This window comes from Oryctolagus cuniculus, chromosome 3 (genome assembly GCF_051225735.1).
Source record: "Oryctolagus cuniculus isolate XC-2025 breed Fujian yellow rabbit chromosome 3, ASM5122573v1, whole genome shotgun sequence".
NCBI lineage: Eukaryota > Metazoa > Chordata > Mammalia > Lagomorpha > Leporidae > Oryctolagus > Oryctolagus cuniculus.
The window spans coordinates 146,607,847-146,633,023 of NC_142869.1; the positions used below are offsets into that span (position 1 = coordinate 146,607,847).

Consider the following 25,177-nt stretch of genomic DNA (forward strand, 5'->3'; position numbering starts at 1 on the left):
AGCTATAATCTTTTGCTATAGAAAAATTCAATTATACTTAATTTAATTATTTCCATCTCAAGTCAAGTCATTTCTTCAACATATTGCCAGATAAGATCTTTACCAACATTCTGACTCAGCAGTGCTGTCACCTGCAGTGCTTGCTGTCTCTCTCTCTCTCTCCATATAAAACCAACAGACCAAGACTGCTTTATTTCCTCTTAAAGGTTAATAAAACAAGTAACCACCAGATGGATGGTACAGCCCATGCAATGTTTCTGTGACTCACATAAACACGGTTACCTGATTTAGACAGACTTATGCCATACTCTTCAACTTAATCATTTATCCCCATAAAAGGAAACAGTTCATTAAAACAGAGAAAGCTTTCTACTAAAATATTGTTTTATCACAAAATATGGTACCTACATTCAGCCAAGGCTTAAAGACACAGAATCACCAGGTACAATTTGGTACTTTATTCATTAAACCAAAGCCTATCTTTTTTTCTACTTGTATGAGATATTTTGTTCTAAATTTTTTATTTGTTGAGTTGGTTTGTCCAGAAATTCAGAGAATTATTTGCAATGGAAGCAGACCTAATCTGGCCCAAAGCTGGAGATTTGGGAAGCTATGCCTGAGAAAAACATGCAAAAGTGGGGATGTCGGGGCCTTTGTAGAGAATGGAGATTCACATGGTGAGAGAAATGGCAGAAATGACAGGGCTGACAGGATGTGTTGGAATTGTGTGATATGAATAGCAGAGCTGAAGACCCCATTTAACTTGGTTGAAAATGGGAAGAGACCAGTGTTTCTGTAAACAGGGATTGACAATGTAAGAACCTGAGAAAAGAACATTAATTTGCCTGTACTATGTGTGTGTACTACCACTGGGGCTGTGAGGGAGGGACTGAGTGGAGAGGCCACTTGGTGAGACAATTTTAAATACCTTAAAGGAGGGTACATGAGAAATGAAAATACCCGCAAAGGTCCCTATCGCATAGTAGGACCAAGGTGCCGCTGACTCACTGTTGGATCAAAAAGATCCAGCTTTTCTAACCTAGAACGTCACCTCAGCAACAAAGGCATGGAACACATTCCCACACAGTGCACAGCCTCTCACGAGACACGGCTCCAAGATCTCTCTCGACGCCTTTTGACAAGTTTATCCCAAAACTTTAAGGTGGCAAGAATCCAGAACAAGGAAGGAAAAAAGATGACTTTTGTGTATACTTGAAGATTGCAGACATGTAGAGAAACGCCGGAAAGGACATCAGAAATAGGAATCCATAGATGGAAAGCAATAAAATTATTGAAGCAGTCATTCTGGTATGTCTCAATAAATCTAAGACTATGTCAAAGACTGAAAGTACAGAAACACTGGCACGCAGTGTGTGAAGACAATGCTGGGTACTCTCTCACCTTCAGTACTACGTGCATCCTAGGAACACAAAAGGAGACAGGTTCCTGCGAGAACAATCTGCAGCTCAAGGAAACCCCTAGCTCTAGGAAATTTGCAAGCTCATCTAAAAAGTTATTTATATTTTCTGGGGAGTTGGTTTTATTTTATTAGGAGAGGAATCGCTGATTCCCCCACAGTATACTAATTAGGTTACATATTAAATGCAGATCAATATGTAGTCAAAGGTACCTCCACTCTTTCACACTGCAATAGAAGTTCTGGACACCACTGAATGAAACTGACAAGATGAGACAGATTGAAAATTCCTCCAATATGAAAATTTTCAACTTCTTCATAACTGAAATAGCTCAATTCTGTAGATATTTGCAGACTGCCTATTACGAGCCACTGTCTTACAAGCTGGAGATTCAGAAGTAAAGAGAGCAGGCAATAATCCCTATCCCTCTGAGAACTCAGAAGTGAGAGAGGACCACTGAGAGTCAGTGCAGGTAAGTTTCTATGTACAAGCTCTGTGTGTGTGGTGTGCCAAGGGTTATGGAAAACATGAACCAGGAGGATTTAGATAGGCTTGCTGGAGATGGCCTTGGAGAGGAAACAGAAAGTGTGTGAAGCTCTGAACAAGATGAGGGAATGACAAGGTCACTCTGGGCAGAATTGCAAGTACAAGGGCCTTAAAGAGGAAGGGTACCAGTGTTCACGAGGATTAGCAAGGAAGACAACATGGCTTAACCAGAGCAGATTCAGTGCAGCATCTGGAAGATCAATTACAAGAGCTAAGGGTGAGTGAGGCCAGCTGATTTAAGCACTGGTGGCCATGACCCTGTCCTTTTATGCTAAATGTGACAGCAAAAGTTTGGTAGGGGCAGGGGGCAGGGTGAGAAACGAAACAGAGTAACTCAAGTGTTAAGATCATCCTTGCTGTGGTGTGGAAATCAGGAGTAGAGATGGAAGATGGACATAAGGATGTAAGTACTTAGGCACAGTGGGAGTGGGACTTCCCTCTGACCACTTCTGCTTTTTTTTCTCAGTAAAATGGGAAGCAAAAAAGATGTCACCTGAGAGAAGATGGAGGCAAAGGGTTGTAGGCTGGCAGAAAGAGAAGCCATCCAAAGTAACCGAGAAGCACCTCAAACTTACTGTTACAGAGTTCACCACGCACCACTGAACTAGCTCACCTGCAGTTAGATGGCATGAATTTCAGGGGATATACCAGTCAGTGAGTATTTTCTTTAGGCACTTTTAGCTAAAAGGACAGGTACTGGTGTGGAGCTGGTCATTATTTGAAGATAACCAGGACTGGCACTGTGCCCCACTGGTTTGCCAAACCTGAATGTGATGAAGGGAGTGGACAGAGTGTGCAAGTGAATCGACGCAATGAGACCCAAGAAATTGCTGCAGAATAAGGAGGCATGAAGTCATGCAGAGGGCAAGGCAGCGACAAGTTAGAAGGGACAGAGGGGTTTCACAACTCAGTTGAGTCAAAGCGCTGTTGGAACTGGGCTGTTAGTGGAGCAGATGGAAAACTATCTGGTAATCAGAGAGTTATGAGCAAACCTCAAGTTTAAGATGATGTTGCAGCTCTGACACTGTGAGAGCTGGAGAACATCACTTCAGAACAGGTGGCTAAGTTAGGGGCGTGGCAAGATCATTACATAGTATGGGGATTTTTTCAATATTTATTATTCCTAATGTAAATATACAGATTTTTATCATGCATAGTTTCACTTCTAAATTTTATATTCACAGTTTCTATCTTTGCCATTCTGAAAATCAGACTCCAAACTTCAATACAACTTATATTGCAAAGAATAATTTTCTTGTTGAAAGTTGCATTAAAAATTACTTAAGAACACCTAAAGATGATATTCACTCATTGGAGAATGGACCACTAAAGAGTAAAGACAGACACTTAACCAAGCACTTTTCCCACATTGTACCTATCAGCATCATTAATTACCTATAATCTGTGCCGTTGACAGGAGTCCACGTGTATGTCCTGTTTCCTTTGTCAATATATCTCTAGAAAAAAGTATGACATGGTTATCACTGCCTTACATTCTTTTTCAAAAGCATTTATGGCTTTCATATTCCCACAAATTACAGCGTTGAGCATAAATTTAAGAAGCGAATCTTTAATCCCAATTTTAAACATTTCACTAGTACCATTAAAATCTACAATAGATAAATAAATGAGGATATGCATATATGCATTAAAGATTTGACTATTTATTCATATAATTAAAAATTGTTTTTGATGCATGCATGTACTTCTTAGCAGAGTAGTTGGATTCCTAGAAGACATGACCATGAGAAAAATGCTTAAAAATTAATTTGAGACAGGTTTTGGGTTAAAATATTCAACAGGGTACATGTGAAGACAGTTTCCATGGGAAACATTTCATTTGTGTGGAATTTAAAATTACTTGGAAACTCATTGCGCCAAGCGTTGTGACATGTGGTAAGATGGCTTTTCCTATCTCATAGATACAGAAAATGATGTAAAGAAAAGTTACGTGATTTCCTACAACAAAAATTACGTGCTTCACAATTAATTTCTGACCTCAGCCTATTGAAATTGCTTCTTTGGGTAAAACTACACCAAATCCCATTGTAATCTGAAAGACGCATCACATCTTAAATGTCTCTACCAAATACCACAATAGGATAAACAGAGATAAATTTCCTGTTAAGATAGAATCTTAACATCAGAGTAATATGGGCGGGTGTTGTACAAGAGGTTAAACATTGCTTGCAATGCCTGCCTGCCATTTTGGAGTGCCAGGGTTCAAGTCTTGCCTCTGTTTCCTGTCCAGCTTCCTACCACTGCATACTTTGGGAGGCAGTAGGAGATGACTCTACTTGGGTCCATGCCATCTACATGGGAATTCCAGACTCTACAATTGAATTCCAGACTCCTGCCTTTGGCTTGGCCATGCCCTAGCTGTTACAGCCATTTGTAGAGCAAACCAGCAGATGGAAGATACCTTCCCTCTTTCATTCTCTCTCTCTATTCTCAAATAAATGAAAATAAATAAAAACTTGAAGGAATAACATGCATGTGTAATGTTGTAATTATTTTAATCGTCTATAAAATATACAGTGAGGAGCAGCAATTTGGCTCAGTGGTTAAGACATGAGATAAGATGCTTGTGTACCACATGAGAGAGCCTGGCTCTGACTCTTGAACTCCTGGTTCTAGCTTCCTGCCAATGAAGACTCTGGGAGGCAGCAGGTAATGGCTCAACTGATTAGGTTCCTGTCACACATGTGGGAGACCTGGACTGAGTTCCCAGCTCCTGGTTTCACCTTGGCTCAGCCCTGGCTGTTGTGGGCATTTGGAGAGTGCACCAGTGGATGTGAGCTTTTTTCTGTCTATCTTTCCCTCCCTATATCTGTCTTTGTCTCTCAAAAATAAATAAATAAATAAATGATACTGATAAAAACTGTGTTCATTCACAGAGTAAGTAACAACTTTCCTTGAAATGCAGAGACAAAGACACAGAAATGCGGAGGGGGAGCCACGGAGGAACGGAAGCTGAGCAGCTGTATTTACTGAGGACAGCGTGCTCAAGAGCAAAACCCAAAGGGTCAGAGATGGAAAAGAGCCTGCAGTTGAACAGTGGTCAACAAAAGCAATTTACAGTAAACTAGCAGAGGGAAAATAGCAATGCGAATTAGTAGGGAAAAAACTTACTTTGTAAGTTGAGGAAAGAATACTCAAGGCCAAAGAGTTCTTATACTGAAATGGCCTGAGAAGTTGGTAGAGCCTTTCAGTGGCTTCCAACCTTCTTAGGGAGTGGGGCTGTAAGCAGCAGGGCTAATGTCTAAGGAAACAGAGCTGACACTTCAACAAGGACTGGAATTTATATACCTCCCCTTGTACTCTGGTACTGGGAACTCATAATGATTTTTTTTACAGATTTATTTATTCATTTCCAAGTCACAGTTACACAGAGAGGAGAGGCAGAGAGAGAGAATCTTCCATCTGCTGGTTCAGTCCCCGATTGGCTGGGAGTCAGAAGCTTCTTCCGGGTCTCCCACAAGGGTGCAGGGGCCCAAGGACTTGAGTCATCTTCTACTGCTTTCCCAGGCCATAGCAGAGAGCTGAATTGGAAGTGGAGCAGCCAGGTCTCAAACCGGTGCCCATATGGAAGGCCAAAGCTTCAGGCCAGGGTGTTAACCCACTGAGCCACAGCGCCGACACCTCATAATGATATTAAAGTGAGGAAAGCCATGTGCTAACAAACGATCTTATTTAGATCCCAAGTTGCTCTTAGGGAAAGAGCAGCTGAGAAATTCAGGAGATATGTGTACATCTGAAAAAGGATGAGGTTGTGGAGAGAGGATAAAAGCTAAACAGAAAAGCTTAAATCAAATTTCCAGCTCACCCGCTTCTGGATCTTACATATTTTTCAAAATATTCACATATTTTCCTAAATGTACTCCACATGCAACTAATAATGGACAGACACATGTCTTATACAAAAAGAGCTCTTACATGTCAACAGAACATAGGATTATTATTACCATAAACCTGTGGCTTAGTGTAGGGAGTTGTATTATAATGTGATTTAATTTTGGGTTCAATGGAGGAAAATTATAAACTATATAAATACAAAAGGAAGATAAATCCAGTCAGGAAAAAGTAAATTAACAAAAACTGAAACCAGTTAACAGCAGAACTCAAGAATTAGGAAATCTGCATCTATAAATCATATAAAATATAAAGCCTTTAAATATGAAGTTCAGTTTTGCATTGCTAGTGTGGTCTAAAACAATGTCACAAAGTTATACTGTGTTTTATTTCTTATGATACAATAGACACAAAATACAATTTCAATAATATATGGTTAATAACATAATACATCAAGAATGCAAAGATAATTTTATAAAAAGGAGAGGGTAAAAAATGTATCAGTGGAAATTTCCCTCCAGACAATAGGCATTATAGTGCATCAACTTAAGCTGATGCTCCAGACTCCCAGGTCCCTTACTAGGGTGCTGGTTCAAGTCCTGGCAGCTCTGTTTCCATTTCAGTATCCTGTTAATGGACCTGGGAGTCAGCAGATGACCCTGCCACCAGTGTGGGAGACCAGGATGGAGTTCTTGACTCCTGCCTTAAGCCTGTACAGCCTTAGCTGTTGGTCATTTGGGGAGTGAACCAGTGGATGGAAGATCTCTCTCCTCCTCTGTCACTCTGCCTTTCAAATAAATAAATAAATTGATATTTCAAAAGAATTTTTAAAAAGAATAATTATTAGACAGTCCTGATGTAAATACTGAGTCAATATGAACGACAAATCAATATCAACTGTTCTTAATATATATTTTTATATTCGAGTATAATCCTTACCTCATCTTGAGATTTAACCAGAGTTCTGAATGTTTTTTCTCCACTTTCTCCATCGATCATTTTATTTCGAATCTAAGGAAAAATGAAATAATTATTTTTATTCCAGGAACCAAACTGACCTACCAAAGTACAATTATTAAATACTGATTTTTCAAGATTTTTGCTTTATTTAAAACAGAGTAAAAGTGAGTTGGTTGTACCTGTAACTGCAGTTTTCCAGTGGAAAATTTTTCCAAGTTATTACATTACAGTCAGTTTACATTATTTTAAGAAGATGAAAACATTCCCAGCGAACAATTTTCAGTCACTCATTAGTTTCTTTAAGGCATTTAATAAAAGTATGGTCAACTACCTATGGAAATGTACATGTATGTACAGAATTAGCAATTAATTCAGAATACTCAGAATTTCTGCCTGACTCGCACAACCTGTTTCATGTGAGACAGGAATTTTTAAGAGTATTCTCTACACTTTTTAGTTTTTATGATTATTTGTCATATGGGACAGGGCACAAAAAAAACCTAAGGGGTAGAAAAAATTATAAAAACCTACTTGGGTTCAATATAGCATTTCTTAAAAAAAATTCTCAACTTCTTAAAAATGAACAAGGCCATATTTATTCACAAAGTGTAACAGTCTGGCACAGCAAGTTAAGGTGCAACTTACAATGTGCCTTGAATCCTGGCTCCTCTGATTCTGATCCAGCTCCCTGCTAATGCACCTGAGAAAGCAGCAGAGATGGCCAAAGTGCTTGGGCCCCCTCCATCCACAGGGGAGACCCCAATAGAGTTCAAGGTTCCTGAGCTGTGGCCCAGTCTTGGCTATTGCGGGCATTTGTGGAGTGAACCAGCAGATGGAAGATGGATATCTCTCTCTCTTTCTCTCTCTCTCTAACTCTGCTTTAAATAAGTAAATTTTTTTAACTTTTATTTAATGAATATAAATTTCCAAAGTACAGCTTATGGGTTACAATGGCTTTCCCCCCATAATGTCCCTCCCACCCGCAACCCTCCCCTTTCCCACTCCCTCTCCCCTTCCATTCACATCAAGATTCATTATCGATTCTCTTTATATACAGAAGATCAGTTTAAATAAGTAAATTTTTAAGCGAGAGAAAACAGAATAACCAAGAACCAGTCTGCTGCAAATTCTTAGAATTTTCTTTAACTTATTTTTCATTTTATGTATCTCAACCAGTGATTTACATGTAGTTTTTTTTTTTTTTTTTTTTTTGACAGGCAGAGTGGACAGAGAGAGAGAGAAAGGTCTTCCTTTGACGTTGGTTCACCCTCCAATGGCCGCTGTGGCCGGCGCGCTGCGGCCGGCACACCGCGCTGATCTGAAGGCAGGAGCCAGGTACTTCTCCTGGTCTCCCTTGGGGTGCAGGGCCCAAGCACTTGGGCCATCCTCCACTGCACTCCCGGGCCACAGCAGAGAGCTGGCCTGGAAGAGGGGCAACTGGGACAGAATCCGGCGCCCCGACCGGGACTAGAACTCGGTGTGCTGGCGCCACAAGGCGGAGGATTAGTCTAGTGAGCTGCGGCGCCGGCCTACATTTAGCTTTAAAAAGTGCAGATGACAAGTAAATAAATTTGGTGTGAACAATCTGAATTTAAAGAATATATGATTACTTGCTTGCTCTTGCTCGCTCTCTCTTTCTGTATCTCTTTCAAGTAAATAAATCTTAAAAAAACACACATGGTTATCATAATTTAGTTAATGGCTCCCCATGTAAGTTGAGTATCCACATATGAGAGCTCATTGATAAAGCATTTGGCACTAAGTAGACCCTCTGCAAAGCTCTTTCCAGGCATTATTTCATTTAACCACAATACTAAATGATTGAGAGAAAGCAAAAGCTTAGAGAGACTAAATGAGATCAAGAAGGTCATTCAGTGGAGTTAGGGTCTAGAAACCAAGCTCCTCACCAGTTTTTCCTCCTACTTTATGATGTCAAATGCTTTAGAACAAACATTCACGAATCACTTAAAATACTCCGGCACTACAAAGTCTATGTTCTTCCTAGTAAATAAATAAATTCTGTTGAGAGGTTAAATGTGCAAAACGTTTGAGTCAAGTACAAATTAAAACATACTGTGACAAGTTATTTTTTAAAAAACATGGTGACCTTTGAATAGATAAGATAAGGAGATAATCCATTTGGAAAAAAATCCTAAATGGCTGAGCTTTGGAGGGCAAAGGAATGATTCTGCTACCAACTGGCTGACTCACAATGGACAAACTAAATAAATTCTCTGAACCGCAAACCAGTCATCAGTACAAGAGACATTGTAACAACACAATGCCTATTTCAAAGGTTCTTGTAAGTCCATGACTGACATATGAGAACCCTTCAAAAAGCTCATGGAAAAGGGAATTAAAATTAAATTTATTTGGGGGCAACATTTTTTGCAATCTATGCACAGTTGCTTTATACTCTCCGTTTTCCATTAATATTTTGAAGACCCCTTCTATAAGCTCTATACTCAATAAATGTTATTTTTGTGTTTAATGTGACTGTCCTTGTTACTATGAAAGACTCCCTCAGAGACAATGACATGGTTTAGAAACAACATGGAAACGTATGGAGCAAAGGGTGCTCGGGTGCACAGGGCAGCTTTTCTTATGCCGCTCAACATGTGGTTGAGTGGCTGGGTCCCTTTCGACTTTTCTTTCAGCTGAACAGTGACATCTTCTAGGTCTAAGCTTGTTATCGAAGTTTACAAGTCACATTTGTGTTGAAACAGTTAACATCCCTTTTTCCCTTGGAAAAAGAAATGAAGAAAACTAAAGGTCCACTCAACGTAAAATATTTATTCCTTTGCAGATGATCTTTTGAAAGCTGGAGTCCCCGATTCAGGGATTTTTTTTTTTTTCAGACAAAGATCATTTCTCTTTGTGCCCACATCTCCTGATAGTCATTGTGACACACAAAGCATCTCAACAGATATGGGTGGAGTTGCACTGATTACACTCACCTCCACTTTAATGTCATTCTCCAACTCTGCATCGAGGAAATCCAATGTCACTGGCTCCTGAGATTTGGGGTTCTACACAGAAGACAATCATAACTAAGCATGATGACATTTAAAAAGGGATGCTGCCAAACAGCAATCGAATTGATGCTTATGAAATTCAGTAAAATTACTTACCTAAGGTACATTAATAATTGACTAAAATTATGTAACGGTGTGTTCATATAAAATATATGAAACTAAGTAGTCAAAACAAGAGAGTGATATTTGAATGCAGCACATTTTTATTAATCACCAACTGAAGAGAGTCACATTCAGAGTGTTGTATTACATATTATATTTACAACCACAAGTTGTGTGGGTAAATGATTTTTGGAGATCCACTTGCAACTTTCTTGTCTTTGCAATGAGGCAAAATACAGCCACTGGATAACTTATTTGGCAACAAAACTAAGGCAACATATAAGCATGCTTTTTAGATTTATATTTTGTAAAGAAACAAGAAAGTACAAAAGTGAAAATGCTTTACAAAACTAGGTTTGGATTTGCTAAGTAAAACAAAAACCATCAGACCTATTCTTCCTCCTGAAAATCAGGGAAAGATGCACTTTTGCTTCATATTTTTGAAACTCATAAATTTTATATTTTAATAATTCAAATTAAGTGAAAATTTTGTAAGAGAAGATTTGTGGTCAAGTCATAAAGTATTTAACAATGATTACCTACTGCAATTGAAATCTAATGAGAATAATAACCTCTGGGTTCACTAAAAACTGTTTCCTACTTCCTGCTTTAATAGGATGGACTACTTGAGACATTGACAATCATTTACAATGTCTTAAGGTTAAACGTATTTTATTAGACACTGAATAACACAGTATACATGGCATATATCTATTTTATGATGATGACAAAAATGTCTTCTTTAAAAAGTAACTCTATTTAAACAATGAACACATTTTATTCCTGTAAGTGAGGATTTGTAAACGCAAATTTAAAAAAACAAGCTTTGACATTGTGAAAAACAATGCACTGCTTATGGATTCTAATACTATAATTAGAAGGTTCCATAATATTTTCCCAGAGGAAATGAACTTTATATTTAAAAAATTAACAGGCATTATATTTATTTTAAAAACCAAACAGATACATATTTATGGGGTAATATATGAAATCCTGCATATATATATGCAGGATATCTATATATAAATATATAGTGTAACATCCAATCAGGGCAAATATATTTAATTTTTTAAACATTTGACTTATTGCTATGGTAATACATCCAAATCATAGCTTCTAGGTTGTTCGCTTTTTAATAAAGAAATAAACAGAACAGTTTCTATAGTCACCTACTGAGCAATAGAATGCAGGAGCCTGTAACTCCTACCTAACTCTAATCTAGTACCCATTAATCAACCTTTCCCATCACTCTCCAGCCTCTGATAATCACCATTCTATTTCTAACTTCTGTGAGCACAGGGGACAAGTATTATGCAATCTCACTCCTATGTGGAGACCAGGAGTTTCTGTAACATTCAAAATAAGTATCACATTTTTCAAAGGTGAAATTTCTGTCCATTGGCTGGATAGCATCTTTGCCTCAGAAACAAATGCTAGTGACTAACATGTTTCATGACAAGAAAATAAAAAATCAATATTGAAATGCCTTCTAAGTCTTTGTTTCAGAAACAAAACCTAGAAAGTTCCTAACAAATGGATTCTCCACATTTATGGTATTTTTCAGAATGCCTTACTGAAGTCTCATGAAATAAATCTACACACAAATGCCGTCACATCAAAGGAAAAAAAAAATTCAAGAAACTCACCGCAACACAAAGCCCCAAGTAATCAACATGACAAAACGGAAACAGAAAGAAGAATCTTGATCTTACATGCAATGGATAATGCATAGCATGACCAGACCCAAACGGCATGCATGGAGGAGGCGTTATCAGGGAGCATTGGCAATATGCAGGTCATGTCCCAATCCAGCATCCAAAGACACAGAGAAGAAAATGAAATCATAACAGAGCCATGTCAGTGCAGAACTTGAACTTTAAATGGCAATCTGGCTTACCACGCTGTCAATGTCCCTTCAGAGGCAAAGTGCCTGACACATTCAGAAGTACCACAGGCTCACAAGAAAGCACTGAGAGAGTCTGTGTGTCCATTACTTTTGCTTGATAGTTTAAATGTATAATATTTCTCAATTGTAACATCTGAGTATCAATGGACAGATGACCACAATCATTTGTGGAAGAGGCAGAAGGCAATGTTGTTAACAAATTTTAAATTGAAGCAACTACTAGTAGTATTGTAAATATTTCACAACTGAAAAATTATTCCCCAAACTGAGACTTTTGTGGAAAATTCTGTGGTTGCTAGCTTGCCATTTGGGGTTTTCATAGAATGAAAACAAAAATAAAACAAACCATTTTGCAGGTTGTTTATTTTTTTATACTTCTGTCATAATATTTACATGCAATATGAGATGGCTAGAAAAATAAAAAGTCACTAAAATGCACATGACTTTGCAAAGTAATATTAAAGATAATAAATCAAAAAAATCATGCAAAAAGAGTAACAAAACAATATAACATGTCAAACAGGCATAACCCTGGTTTTAATCTCTATAGAAATCAAGGAAAATAGAAAGACTTTCATATGCCGAGACATAAAACTCAAGACTGTCATGGAGTCCTGGAGCTCCAAGAAAACGGAAACTTCTACCACAGTTCAATGACTCTGCACTTTAGAACAACCTGGGAGCCTTAACAATTACTCAGAGTTATGGGATCCAATCCTGGCCCAATTAAATCAGAAGTCTTCAGGAAATAGAAGTTTTCAGGAAGTTTTCACTTCATCGACTTAACTGCCTAGTACATTTAATATGCTGTGTAGGGTAGAAAACAATGGCTAGTTCAATCCTCCTTTTCAGGTAAAGGAACTGAAGGAGTACACAATTTAGTGAACTGCAAAGGAATACAGTGTTAGCTACTGGGGGAGAACCAGACTAGTTCACTAACTCATAGCTTTGTGACCTCTTCTTAATATCTGTTCTTTGCCCATCCCAATATCACCAGTATTTTAAAAGAAACAGTAAACATATGGAATGGGTATTTGGCCTAAAGGGTAAGGTGCCAGTTAAGCTGCCCCCATTCCACATCTGAGTGACTGGGTTCAATGCCTCAGTCTTGCTTCTGATTCCATTTTCCTGCTAAGGTGAACGCTGGAAGAGAGTGTTGATGGCTCAAATGTTGAGTTCCTGCTACCCATTTGGGAGATCTGAATTGAGTCCTAGTTCCAGGCTTCCGCCCAGTCCAGCCTGGGACTGTTGCAGGCATTTGGGGGTGAGCCAAGCAGATGGAAGTGAACTCTGTTTTTCTTTTGATCTCCACATCCCTCTCTTTCCCTCTGCCTCTCAAATTATTTTTTTCTAAGTAAAGGTAGGCTTACATATACAATCATCAATAATGTTTAATATTACTAGAGAACCTAAAATTCTCTTACTAAGTGGTAGAATGTATCATTTTATGTTAAATATTTTAGTATGCATATAGAAATATGTATACACATAACTTTTAACTCTTATTGACAAGATTTTGCAGTGAGTTTGCCGGACAATAAAACTCACACTATTTATATTTAATGCTGAATATTTTTATTTAACTGAAGAGAAGTTCCTATAACTTCTAATCCAAAATTATATTTTTAAAAACTAAAAGAAATTTGGGTTTGAAATTTATGACTTACGAAGACTGTCAATTAGAAACTGTATCTTTATTTTCACTTACAAGTCAATAATTTTACAAGCAAATTGTTAGGATCACATGGATTTGACATTAATTTTAAATTAATAACAACTATATTTTTAGATGCCATCTTATTATGATTACTCTGATTGTTAACATTATAATTGCATAATTTACTAAGCAATCTTTAGTTAGCCAGTGCATACCCCCTGCCACCATTAATAATGCCTTGGCCCCAGTTGATTGAGAAACCTCATGCTTGGGCGCTTGCTGTCAGGAAAGACGGCTTTAATCATAGGCTTTAAGAACGTAAGCTTCATCTCAACTCTGATTTAGCGCATTTGAAAGCACAGCTATGTCTGTCTTCATTTACAGTTACCTGAACATTGGGTCTCCTTTTTCTCAAATTAATTGTTGGTATACCTACACCAATAGGCTGGAGCAACAGAAAAATGGTAATGCATTCACACTGCATTTTGACACAAGTAAGGAAGGTTCCATCCCGTAATCAATTTTGATCAGATAGTTCCTTGACTAGAAACAGGTCTAACTTATGTAATTAAAATTCAAAATACTTGCTAGCTACCAGAGTTTATGTTCAGAAAATAAAAGTTCAAACATCTTTAATAAATAAAGATGCTCATACTAGTAAAAAATTATTTTTAAGCAAAATAACCATTAATGTTTGATTTTTTCCTCTGGAAAAGTATGTATTTGGGAAGTGTGAAAGATAGTATGTCCCAGACTACTTTTCCAATGATTGAGGAAAAAATAAAAAGAGAGAAAGATATGGGAAATTATAGAACATATAGAACAAATATGCAAATACTAACAGTTTTCTCCTTTACTATGCAAACAACCTAAATGATATTACCATCAGATGATAGAGTTATACATATCCACCATACGTACATTTTTCTTGTTTTTTCATTTGTCTATGATATATTTTAGTTCTTTTGAGGGGGAGTTTAAGAATACAGTAGCTATAAATTTAGAAATCTTTCCAAAAATCAAGCACATTCCATTTCTATCCTTTTAAATTATTTTACTTTGAGGAATATAATTTAAAACATATTGGATATACAAAGACCAAATATTGGAAAACTTTAAATTTCTTTTGTGATTTAAAAAGATAAAAGATTTTCAGCTATGGCAAAGTCATAGATTGGTCACCTAATGGTAAACAACTCTACTAAGGAGAATTTAACATGAGGCCCGTGAAGAGTCAGCAATGATGTAAAACAGTGCCTATGTAATACTAATATAATATAATATAATATAATATAATATATTATATTATAATAATATACTTACATAATACTTATATAAAAACAATGTATTTATGGGACAGGTGTTTGCCCTGGAGGTTAAGATAGTGGCATCCCGTATTGGAGTGTCTGGGTTCCACAACACCCTCTGGTTCCTCAGTCCAGCTACCTGATAATGCAGATGCTGGGAGACCCGGGTGACAGCTCAAGTAACTGGGTTCCTGCCACCCACATGGGAGACCTGGATCAAGTTCCCAGCTCTGGCCTTCTGCCTGGCTCTGCTCTAGTCATTGTGGGAACCTGGGGGTGAAATGGGATGAGAACTCTTTTCCTTTGTTTACTTCTCTCTTCTGTCAGTTTCTCTGTCTCTCAAACAAATTAGAAAAATATAGTCATATTATATTAAACATAATAAACACTGGTTAGTAGTTATATTTGCTTAGCTGCTTTATTTATACCATGATGGATTTTATATGTAAATAAGTTCCAAAGAGAGAAGAATTCAATAGAAAATTAATCACAACATGTAATATTATTTATCATATTAAAGCAAAATGCAATTAATTTAATGTTTTTGCATTCAGTATCAATGGTTCTTAATTATTGATTTGGACACTATTTAAATGACACAATTTTATGTATGTGTGTATGTGCACTCATTTGTGCTTTCTAACACACGGCCTATTTTCAATTTCCATGTCTGGGAAGGAAATAGCATGCATTAGTCTGCATGGTTTAAAGTATCTTCAGTATTATCTCAATGTGAAACTGTAACTTAAAAGATGTTCATAAAACTGCACTTATGATATACTATTTTGTCTAATTTTACTTCCAAATACGTTTTGCCATCAATGCCCTGTGAAGAATTAATGAACAGTGAAATGATATGAATGAGGTAAGTTACGAAAATATTTTATATCACAGGAAAACAGGCATTCGAAATAAAATAAAATGGTTCCTCTATGGAATTTTACTCCTTCCAGAATAACTCATTGGTAATAAACATTTCCTATTTGTGAAGCTCATCACATGTGTTTTGCTTATTGAATTTCCTGTGTTACTTTACAAGGCAGCTAGAAGTATAAAGACAAACCCTTTGGAGATGGAAAGCAGAGAGAAGAGCACTGGAAACTGGCCTGGGCTTAGAGGAGCATTGCTGATGTTTGTCAGGTTCACACCCATGTCTGCAGCAAGGTCTTTCACTACCATACAGCCTTAATCAGTCACCAGGGGGTTGCAGGAAACTGACGGTCAGTGGGTAATAACCACTGTCTTTAGGTAGCAATATTAGTTCAGCTAAACTGGCAAGAGAAAATGATAACTGCTTTCACACTTTCATACATTAGCATCTATGGTCTTGTTATATCCAAGAAGAAAGTCCCATTACAGACTGTTCTTTCATGTTTGGTGTTGTCTAGTGAATTTAAAAATGACAATCCTATTAAGAATATTAATCATTAATTTTATAAAACATTATTGACTGTAAATAAATAATAGATATAAATACCTTTGGCTGAAGATTTGGATGTAATAACACATAACCATTAGGATCAATTGCAAAATAGTAGCCATTGGGGCAGAGCTGAAAAATAATCAAAAAAGTTTAGATAGAGATTAATGAGACACAATCAAAAATCTATACTTTTTTAACAATTATTAAATGCACATTTTATAACATGTTGAAGAATAACCTGGTATCACATTTTAAGGGTGCTCTTAACCATTTGCTTTCCTTATTAAGATAATTTTTCTTAATTTTTGAGAATTACTTAAGTGTTTATGGTTATGGTAAATTAAGTTCTAAAAGAGAAAAGTTACCAAAAGAGTAAATTGTGTCTTACTGTAAAACGTGGTGTCAGTCTTTTAATATCTTCCAAAGACACATCAACTCCCATCACTCCAAGAATCAGCTGGTTCTATAACAAGATGGCAAAGAGCACATTTTACACTAAGAGACTACTTATTTCTACATAATCGCTCTCTCAATATATATTCATCCTTTTCCTTTGATAATGGTCGTTTTCCATATTATCTTAAACATAAACTCAGTATAGAGTGAGGCACATTGGGTGTCAACTTACAAAGACTCCCTGCTTTAATTGTTTTCCACTATGTTATCACCATTATTATTTAACTTAAATGAAGTGGGTGACTGAACATATGTGAGATTTCTTATATCCTTTTCTCCTAATATTTAATTGATACTATACAGTCAGCAAGTGTAGCTCAGGGTGTTTTTATGGATGTATGTGTGTGCAGACTGTATGATGAACTATAATTAAGAAACTATGAGAATGTCTAGCTTATAGATTGGACCAGAACACATTGGATGCTTGATGTTGATCGTACCTGTGCATGTGTGACTATCTTGAAAGTATGTCTGTCATCTTATTGGTAATAAGATCCTCAAAACACTTTTCCTAACTGCCAGTAATAACTTCCAAATACCAAATGATGGGCATCATAGGGTTAATTATAAATTGAGGAGATTACATGGCAAATTATTATCATACTATCCAATGGGACATAACAATGTTAGCATTTAGAATTGGAAATACTGATTTTAAATAAACTTATATAAAGCATAAAATAATAAGTTGAGATGTTTACAAAGATTATAAAATTTAGTTACTGGTTATGAAGAAACTTTAAACTTTGTATAGGTGCAGATTGCAAAAGTTCTGTCAACAACCTCACTGTTTCCTGTGAACCAATCCTAATCTGAGCAAAAAACTCCCCAAGTAATGCAATCTGTTTCAAAGTCCATAGTGAGATTTGTAAACTTGTACTTGAAGTGTACTTGAGGGACATAAAGAATTACTCCTTAATGAACTGCAACACTTAGAGCACACAGGTATTTAGGAATGGTAATGGACTTCCAAGGAGAAAAAAATAATTAATGCTTTCTATGGCCACATTATTAAAATGAGTTCAACTTAGATTTCTAATAACTGAAGAAACAACACCTAAGTGTAGTAGACTTTTCTATAAATTGGAGACGAATATTCTTTCAGGTCAGGAAGACCACATTCACCATAAAAGAAGTATCTAGTATTAAAAATACAATCTTAACTTCTACATTCTCAGATTCTCCCTGAATCAAGATAGGATAAAGGAATACAGTCCTATATTTAAATCATAAATATCTGAAACATAAGAAACAGAATAGCTACAAGGCACATATTTTCAGAACTTTTTAAGTAGATAGCATTTTATTGCATTGGCTATATTACCAGTGTTAGAGACGTTAAGTGCTTTTAAGAAACTTGTTATTTTTCCTGTATCTTAGAAAATAAAAAAAAATATAGAACTTAATTTAAATCAGATCTTTAGGTAACAGCATGAATAAAAAAAAAAAGATTGCTTGGGAGTTGAAGTGGAATGATTTAATAAATATACTTATGTACCCGATGCAAACATCACCATGATTTTGGTTTTTGGATTTTTCTTTCTGAACTCCATGAATATCTCAGATGCACTTTAAAAACGTGCACACAATATTATTGTCCATTCATCACGTAATTACTCCCAGGGTACAACTTTGTGTTTGCATAAGGTCATAGTAGAGTTAAGTTCAATCTTGGCTCTAGGGCAAGAGAGTGTGACTGTACTTCCTTTTTCCCAGGTGGTTACCACAAGGCTGTTGTTGCCTTTGACTTTTGGCCTCGATAGATAGTTAAACTGTATGTGCGTCCTTATAGAAATATCTTATCAACATTGGGCTTAAACGTCACAGCTTATCATTTATTATTGTTAATTTTATCAATTAACTTTTAACCTTTAAGTTTGTCTTATTTTCAAATTGGCCAGTTATGTTGAAGACCGGAAGAGTTCCAGTAATGACAAGTCCCAGTTCCTAAAAATAGATGCAGAAAGAAAGGCAAATGAACACTACAATTTGCATTAGCTTTTGATATTTAACATTCATTCTGTAGTTAATTCCAAAAAGTCACAAAAACGAGTCACTTGTTTCGAATATTGATTAAAGCTTATTTTAAAAAATCAAGCAAAAATGTCTTGGAAATAATTGAGACCTATTAAGTAGCTACTGAAGCCTGTGACATGTAAAATAATACTCTATTGGGATACTGCTAATAAAGTAAAAAATTATCTACTTACACAAATGATTAATAACTGCTAAACATTTTAGGAACCATGCCTACAGGTTTTCATAGTGATAGTTGAATGAATCTCAGGGCCCTCCGCAGCAGAGCAATCTTAAAATACTTGAAATGATTTGTTTACCCTTCTCTTTTCTTGCTTTATGCTTAAATTTTTTATGCCAAAGACTTCAGGCTAAATCACAACTGTGTAGCTGAATAACATGGTAAACAGCAGAAACAAGAAACTGATAGTTCATTTCTGGGATATTTTAGGTAAACACTACTCTATTCAAAAGAAAGAAGCAATATTTCAAATAACCCTGAAAACAAATAGAACTTTTTGACAGAGTAAAATGGTGTAGAAAAGACGAATAAAAGCATCAAACTGGAAAGTTTTCTCATTTAGCAGTTTAATATAACAAAAATAATGTCATCCTTTTAATCAGTGTACAGATAATTTCATATATGAAATGGACCCACAGAAATTAGTGAAATAAAATGATCCTCTAAGTCAAAGGTTGCTTTGTTTAAATAATTACTGAAAGCTGCAGCCATTTTACACACACACACACACACACCACATATAACCAGTATTTCATGCTAAAACTAGATTTTCAACAAAATTTTCTTCTTTGAATAATTTAAAAATTACTGTTGGAAACTGGATTTTCAAAGACTTGAATACACTGGTAATCTCTGTGTGAATAGTGGCCTCCAAATCCAAATCTCACAAAGACCACGGTCTCATAGAGCCAGAAGCACAGGGAAAATGTCTGGGAGGGGTTATAACTTACAGTAGTGCACATGGAAGCCCAAAACCAATGGAAACTGCACTGGGGAGGAGGGACAATGACAGAGAGGCTTCTGACTGAACAAGTTATCTGGGGCAAATATAACTAAGGAACAAGTGACACAGTAGGGCACACTGGCTCTCTAGCCCTACACAAGAACTTTTGATAACAAAACATACTAAAAGCTCCCCCATCAATAAAATTAGATTAGAGATTTATTACAAAAACCTAATATCCACAAGATAATTCAGTGACGATTATTCTGGTGAGATCTTGACTTGAATTATAGCTGATAAGAAAAAGATTTAAAATGCTGCAGTCTAAGACAAACTATATATGGATGAAATCTTTTTCTATGCATTACTTTTGCATTTATCCAGAACACCATAATTTGCTTCTAAAAATAGTAATATATATCAAAAAAAGAAGATACCAGACTACTAATGTATTAGATTTAAGACAATCATAGATAAACTCCCTAATGATCAACTTCTGTTTTCGCCCTCATTTCTTAAGAGGCACAAAATGTGTATCCTATTCCTGGGCACTTCACACATCTCCAGAGAACAAAGAGAGAAATAAAACAAGATTTCTGCCACCTTATTTTACACTTACTTTCTTCAACGCACATGATTCTCTTCTTATACAAAGAGGCTCACTTTTCTCCCAAGTAAAACAACCCTCCACAGTTTTTTCCCAGTCTTGTTTCTGCATTGATTTCTCAGTACAGAAACTGATCTTCATGAGTAACTAGGTATTGTTCAATCAATACACCCAGTACTTCTACAGCTTTTATGTTGGATTCCTTCACCTCAGCACCACTACAGAAGCTCCTATGTTCAACTAAATGTCATCAATTTTAATCACAGCCCACTACACATCTCCAAACTTGGAACGTCTCTGAAATTCCAGAGCTCTTTGAATTTTCTCATTATGAATATTATATTTGGAATTGAAATATTTTTAAATCTTCCTTCTTAATAAAACTGTTGATATCATTGACTTGCAATTCAAATCTGATGGATGTAGATATTTTTAAACAAATAATTTACAAACACACAATGGGTCCGTTATTCCCAAACCAGTGCAAAAAATGCTCAGTGTGCCCAATGAAGAGCCAATTCATGTGTTCCATGGTCTTTGTTTTTATTTTTTACATTGAGTTTCACCTTGTTGTACATTTAGTACCCATGTTTCCTCCTAAGTCATTTGTGCTATCAGGACGAACCTCACCAGCAATGCAGACATGTGGGTTAATGAACTTCTGGCCATAGGAACCATAGGAAGGCATGATTAGTGACTCTTTCTATTGTACACAGTTCTGCAGTGGATTGGGAAAAGGGAAGCATTTTGGCCAAAGCTCTAGATGACCATGTGACCTTAAGTAAATAAGTAATGTCAAGAAGGAACACTGGACAGTAATTTTAGCTAAGGCTTAAGGGAAGCAAGCTGCATATTATCTTTCCTAGCATGCAAGGCTGCCGCTAATAGTGCCTATTTTTCTTCTAACTTCCTGTATATGTTTATTTTATAAGAACCAAATGATAAGTAATTCTAAATGGATTGCATCTTGCCCCTTGAGGTTCATCATTGCATTTAGAAAAGTAGTAACAGCATGTAATTGAACTCCAAGTAGGGGAAAGGGTATTGAATCAGCAGTGACTTTTCAGGGCTTGTTTTTTTCATTATATCCAATATATTATTTAGTAAGTAATTAGTAAAGATTACACATATTAATAATATTAAGTGTAATAATTTAAAATTTTTATATCAGGAAAGTAAGGATTACATTAAAAACATTTCTCAACTTCAGCCTCATTGACATTTTCGGTTGGATAATTATTGTATTATTTTTAAAAACGTATTTATTTATTTTCATTTTATTCAGAAGGGAGGGAGGGAGGGAGGGAGAGAGAGAGAGAAAAAGAGATTTCTCATCTGCTTTCACTTATCAAATGTCTGCAATAGCTGGAGCTAGGCAGGCAGAAGTTAGGAGTCAGGAGCTGAATTTGAGTCTTCCATGTGGGTGGCAGGGACTCAACTACTTGAGCCATCATCTGCTGTCCCCCAGAGTCTGCATTAGGAGGAAGATGGAATTGGAGGTGGAGCTGGAACTCAAGCCTAGGTACTCTGATCTGGGATGCAGGTGTTCCACATTGCATCTTGGCCACTGCCCCTAACACCTGCCCCTGGACAATACTTTGTTGTGTGCATGTGGAAGGGGGCTGCTTTGAACGCTGTAGTATGCTAAGCAGTGTCTGTGGCTTCTACCCATTAGATGCCAGTAGGAACCTTTCCCTCTCCCCAGCCATGACAATCAAAAACGTCCACAGACATTTCCAAATGACCTGTGATGAGCAAATCACCGCTGTGGGGGAATCACTGCTTTAAAATATGATGGAATACTGTATTAAACATGAGCTGTTCAAGGAGCAATTTATGTGTGTGTGTTGTTTCACAGTAAATTTCATCACCTCAATGGTATAGTTTCAGTCAAAATGTCTGGGGTTGAATCTGCAACAAGAAATTCTATATGAAGAAGTAACTGGGTTATGATGATTGCTGCGAATCTCACTGCATGTACTTCTGAGCGTTAGAGGGTCTGGTTATTGTTGTGGAGGTGCTTCTACTTTAAAAGCAGAACTCTACTTCAAAAAACATTTCTTCAGTATTCTTGCTCAACATCTGCAGACATACCTTCTCGTTCACATACTTTCAGCATGATTTTTACATTCAAAAGTCAGAAAGGTACTGAAATATTCATAGATTCAATAGGCTGGATTGGAAATTGTACATAGTAAACATAGCAATTGAAAAATAGTATATTAAGCTTGTGGTTCTCTTACACATTCAAATTTAGGTTTTCATGTGGTTTATCTAAATTCCTGCAAAGAAGCTTGTGCTAGAAGGCATTATAAAGAGGATCTGATGAAGAGAGAAAGAGAAATATCATGTACAGAGAAGTAGTCAGCTGTGCTTATGATAGTTTGGTTCAATATTCAATAACCCAGCCTCTTACCAGTGCATCCAGGTACACATTTGTCCATTGGACTTGCTTAGCTTTGTCTCCTGCTAAAACCATCGGTCTTCCCAGAACATCTAGGTATTCCTATGCATTAAAAAAACACTTGTGGTTGAAAACTAGGAATTCTTTGTTAAAAAAGATCTCCATAGAGAAAAGAGTAATTGAGAGTTAAAAATAAATGTGCAATCAAAATTAAGAGAGCAAGTATATAATTATTTAATTCTTACTTTGGGCATTCCATATCTGGTATATCTACATACTCTAAAGCAACAATATTCTACTTACATGATTAATGTGATATATCTAACCTAGTTCCTTTTTTCTAGTAACAATAAGAACATTGTTTTTCCGAGGTACAACTGCTTATAAGTAAAATATGCTCCTTGTGAAGTGTTTCATACTTTAATCTGAACGATTTAAGGTTCTGCAATTTATTCCATGAAATGGTACAAACATGAAATAACAGAGCAGCTACATACTTGCTTTCATATCAAAATTATTTGGAGGAAATTCAAAACTACATTAAAACATATCAGAAAACAAATGAAATACTATGCCAAATATAGAAGGCAGACTCTAATGTAGCTGCTGTTTCATTTCAACATTCAACATCTTAAGTATGCATTTCCAGAAATCCCATGTTATGTAGTCTCAACTGCGACTTAGTCCATTTTGAAGATTTTTCAGTTATTTTCAAAATTGGCCAATGATTTTAAATCATAATTTATGAGTGTTTAAAAATAATACATATTTAAGTTAAATTTCTTTGTTCTACAAAAAATTAACAGGTAGGTTGTCAACTGAGTGGAGGTTAGAACAATCATCTTTTTTGTACACTTTAAACATGTAAACAGATCTCTAAGGGGTTATTTTGGAGTTATCAAAATTCTGATAATCTTACATGGTTTATCCATAACACTTACTGTTTAATTTTCTATTTGGGTACCTACAACTTAAAAAGCCTCATTTAAATGATATGCATTAGAACTAAATTCAAATTGCATGAGATGAGATTGTTAGTAAATCTGATCTATTCATTTTCTATGATTTTTTTAACATTGAAGTAACCAATATATATATACTCATATATATATACTCAATACTCATATATATATATATATATATTCTCTCTCTCTCTCTCTATATATATATATATATATACTCATACACATAATTTTTACCTGAGTTTTGGATGTTTGAAAACCCTTGGAACTTTTATGAAATAAAAACCAATACATTAACCCTGACATTTAGCATTTTAATATAAATGTAAGATTGTGAATCTTTTTTCCATTCTTAGTTGCAAACACTGTCTCCATACTGAGCATTTTTAACCTAGAAATCTTATACTATGAAAATAATTTAAACAAGTTTTAAAAGCCATACCTGAGTATTAATTCTTATGGCTCCAATGGATGGAATTTCATAATAATAACCTGAAATACATATATGAACATATATATGTAAATACAGTAAAGAGATACACAAAACATTTTATATCTTTGAAGGAAAAAAGTATTTTTCACTTCTTAGTTGAGCAAATACAAAATCACCAATATTGACAATACAGTAAGAAGTTATTTGATTAATGCATGCTCACAGCAAATATGTAGACTTTATGAGAAACTGCTACATATCTTGGATGAGTAACAAAATTAATGTTATATAACAATAAGGAACCTGATACCATTAAAATATTGTTTTAATTGGAGAAATTATTAAAGATGCAGTTGGTTATATATCTGATTATTATTGTATTTACCCGAATATTTGCCTGAATATAACTTTCAGAATAAATTCAGGTCTTTTTGTTGCTATTTTTTTTGTAGTTTATTTTCCAAATAACATTTTTTTCCGAGTTTTTTTTTTTTCTGAGTACAAAGGAACTATGGGCTCCTTGCACAAAATTTTAATTACCTAGGCACATTCAAGAAGACATTTTCTAAAGCAATAATTAAACCACTCAGAATATTCTTGTCACTCTTTCATACCTAAGTTTTACAAAATTCAGCTATTCTGTCATTCCTGATTTTTCATGTAAGGTTATAGTTGACAAGTATTATGAGGAATCATTGCATACAATATATCTTTTTATAAATGTGCAGTAACATGATCAGATATCTAAATTTTTATAGGATGTGATGCTACCATCAAAATTTGCTGTGTGTTTTCTCTATAGAACACACGTTCGGAGCCTTATTTTTGCTTTAAGTCCTATAAAAGTTCTGTACGACTTAGGATATTTTATACAATAATATGTAGACCTAAAAGCAAGTAGCAAGTCCTTTTTCTTCTAGTGAAATGTAGCTAAGAAAACACATCTGTCACCTTTATTTTCGCAAGCCATCCACTGAATAGGTCCTCTGTCGTAATTATGTTGGCCAACTGAGAATGTGAATACACGTACCTGAATGAATTGAAAAACAGCTATCTGTAAGGTTGAATAAAATGTACTAGATGTCAAAACAAAACAGTCAAAGTGAAGACAATTAAAAGCAAGCTTTT

The 25,177-nt window shown here is 35.7% G+C and overlaps 1 protein-coding gene across 8 annotated transcripts in view; it reads right to left on the minus strand.

Moving 5' to 3' along the window:
• Positions 1-25,177, minus strand: part of CACNA2D1 (calcium voltage-gated channel auxiliary subunit alpha2delta 1) — a 516,209-nt gene that overhangs the window by 32,817 nt on the left and 458,215 nt on the right. For 3 of the 8 annotated variants that reach the window (XM_070069798.2, XM_070069795.2, NM_001082276.1), the window contains 10 exon segments: positions 25,001-25,079; positions 24,059-24,108; positions 22,667-22,756; positions 18,532-18,609; positions 16,595-16,669; positions 16,261-16,335; positions 13,865-13,921; positions 9,734-9,805; positions 6,756-6,827; positions 3,360-3,421 (listed from right to left, as the gene is read on the minus strand). In XM_070069798.2, coding sequence (XP_069925899.1) covers positions 3,360-3,421; positions 6,756-6,827; positions 9,734-9,805; positions 13,865-13,921; positions 16,261-16,335; positions 16,595-16,669; positions 18,532-18,609; positions 22,667-22,756; positions 24,059-24,108; positions 25,001-25,079 — 710 coding nt within the window. 8 annotated transcript variants of the gene reach the window in all.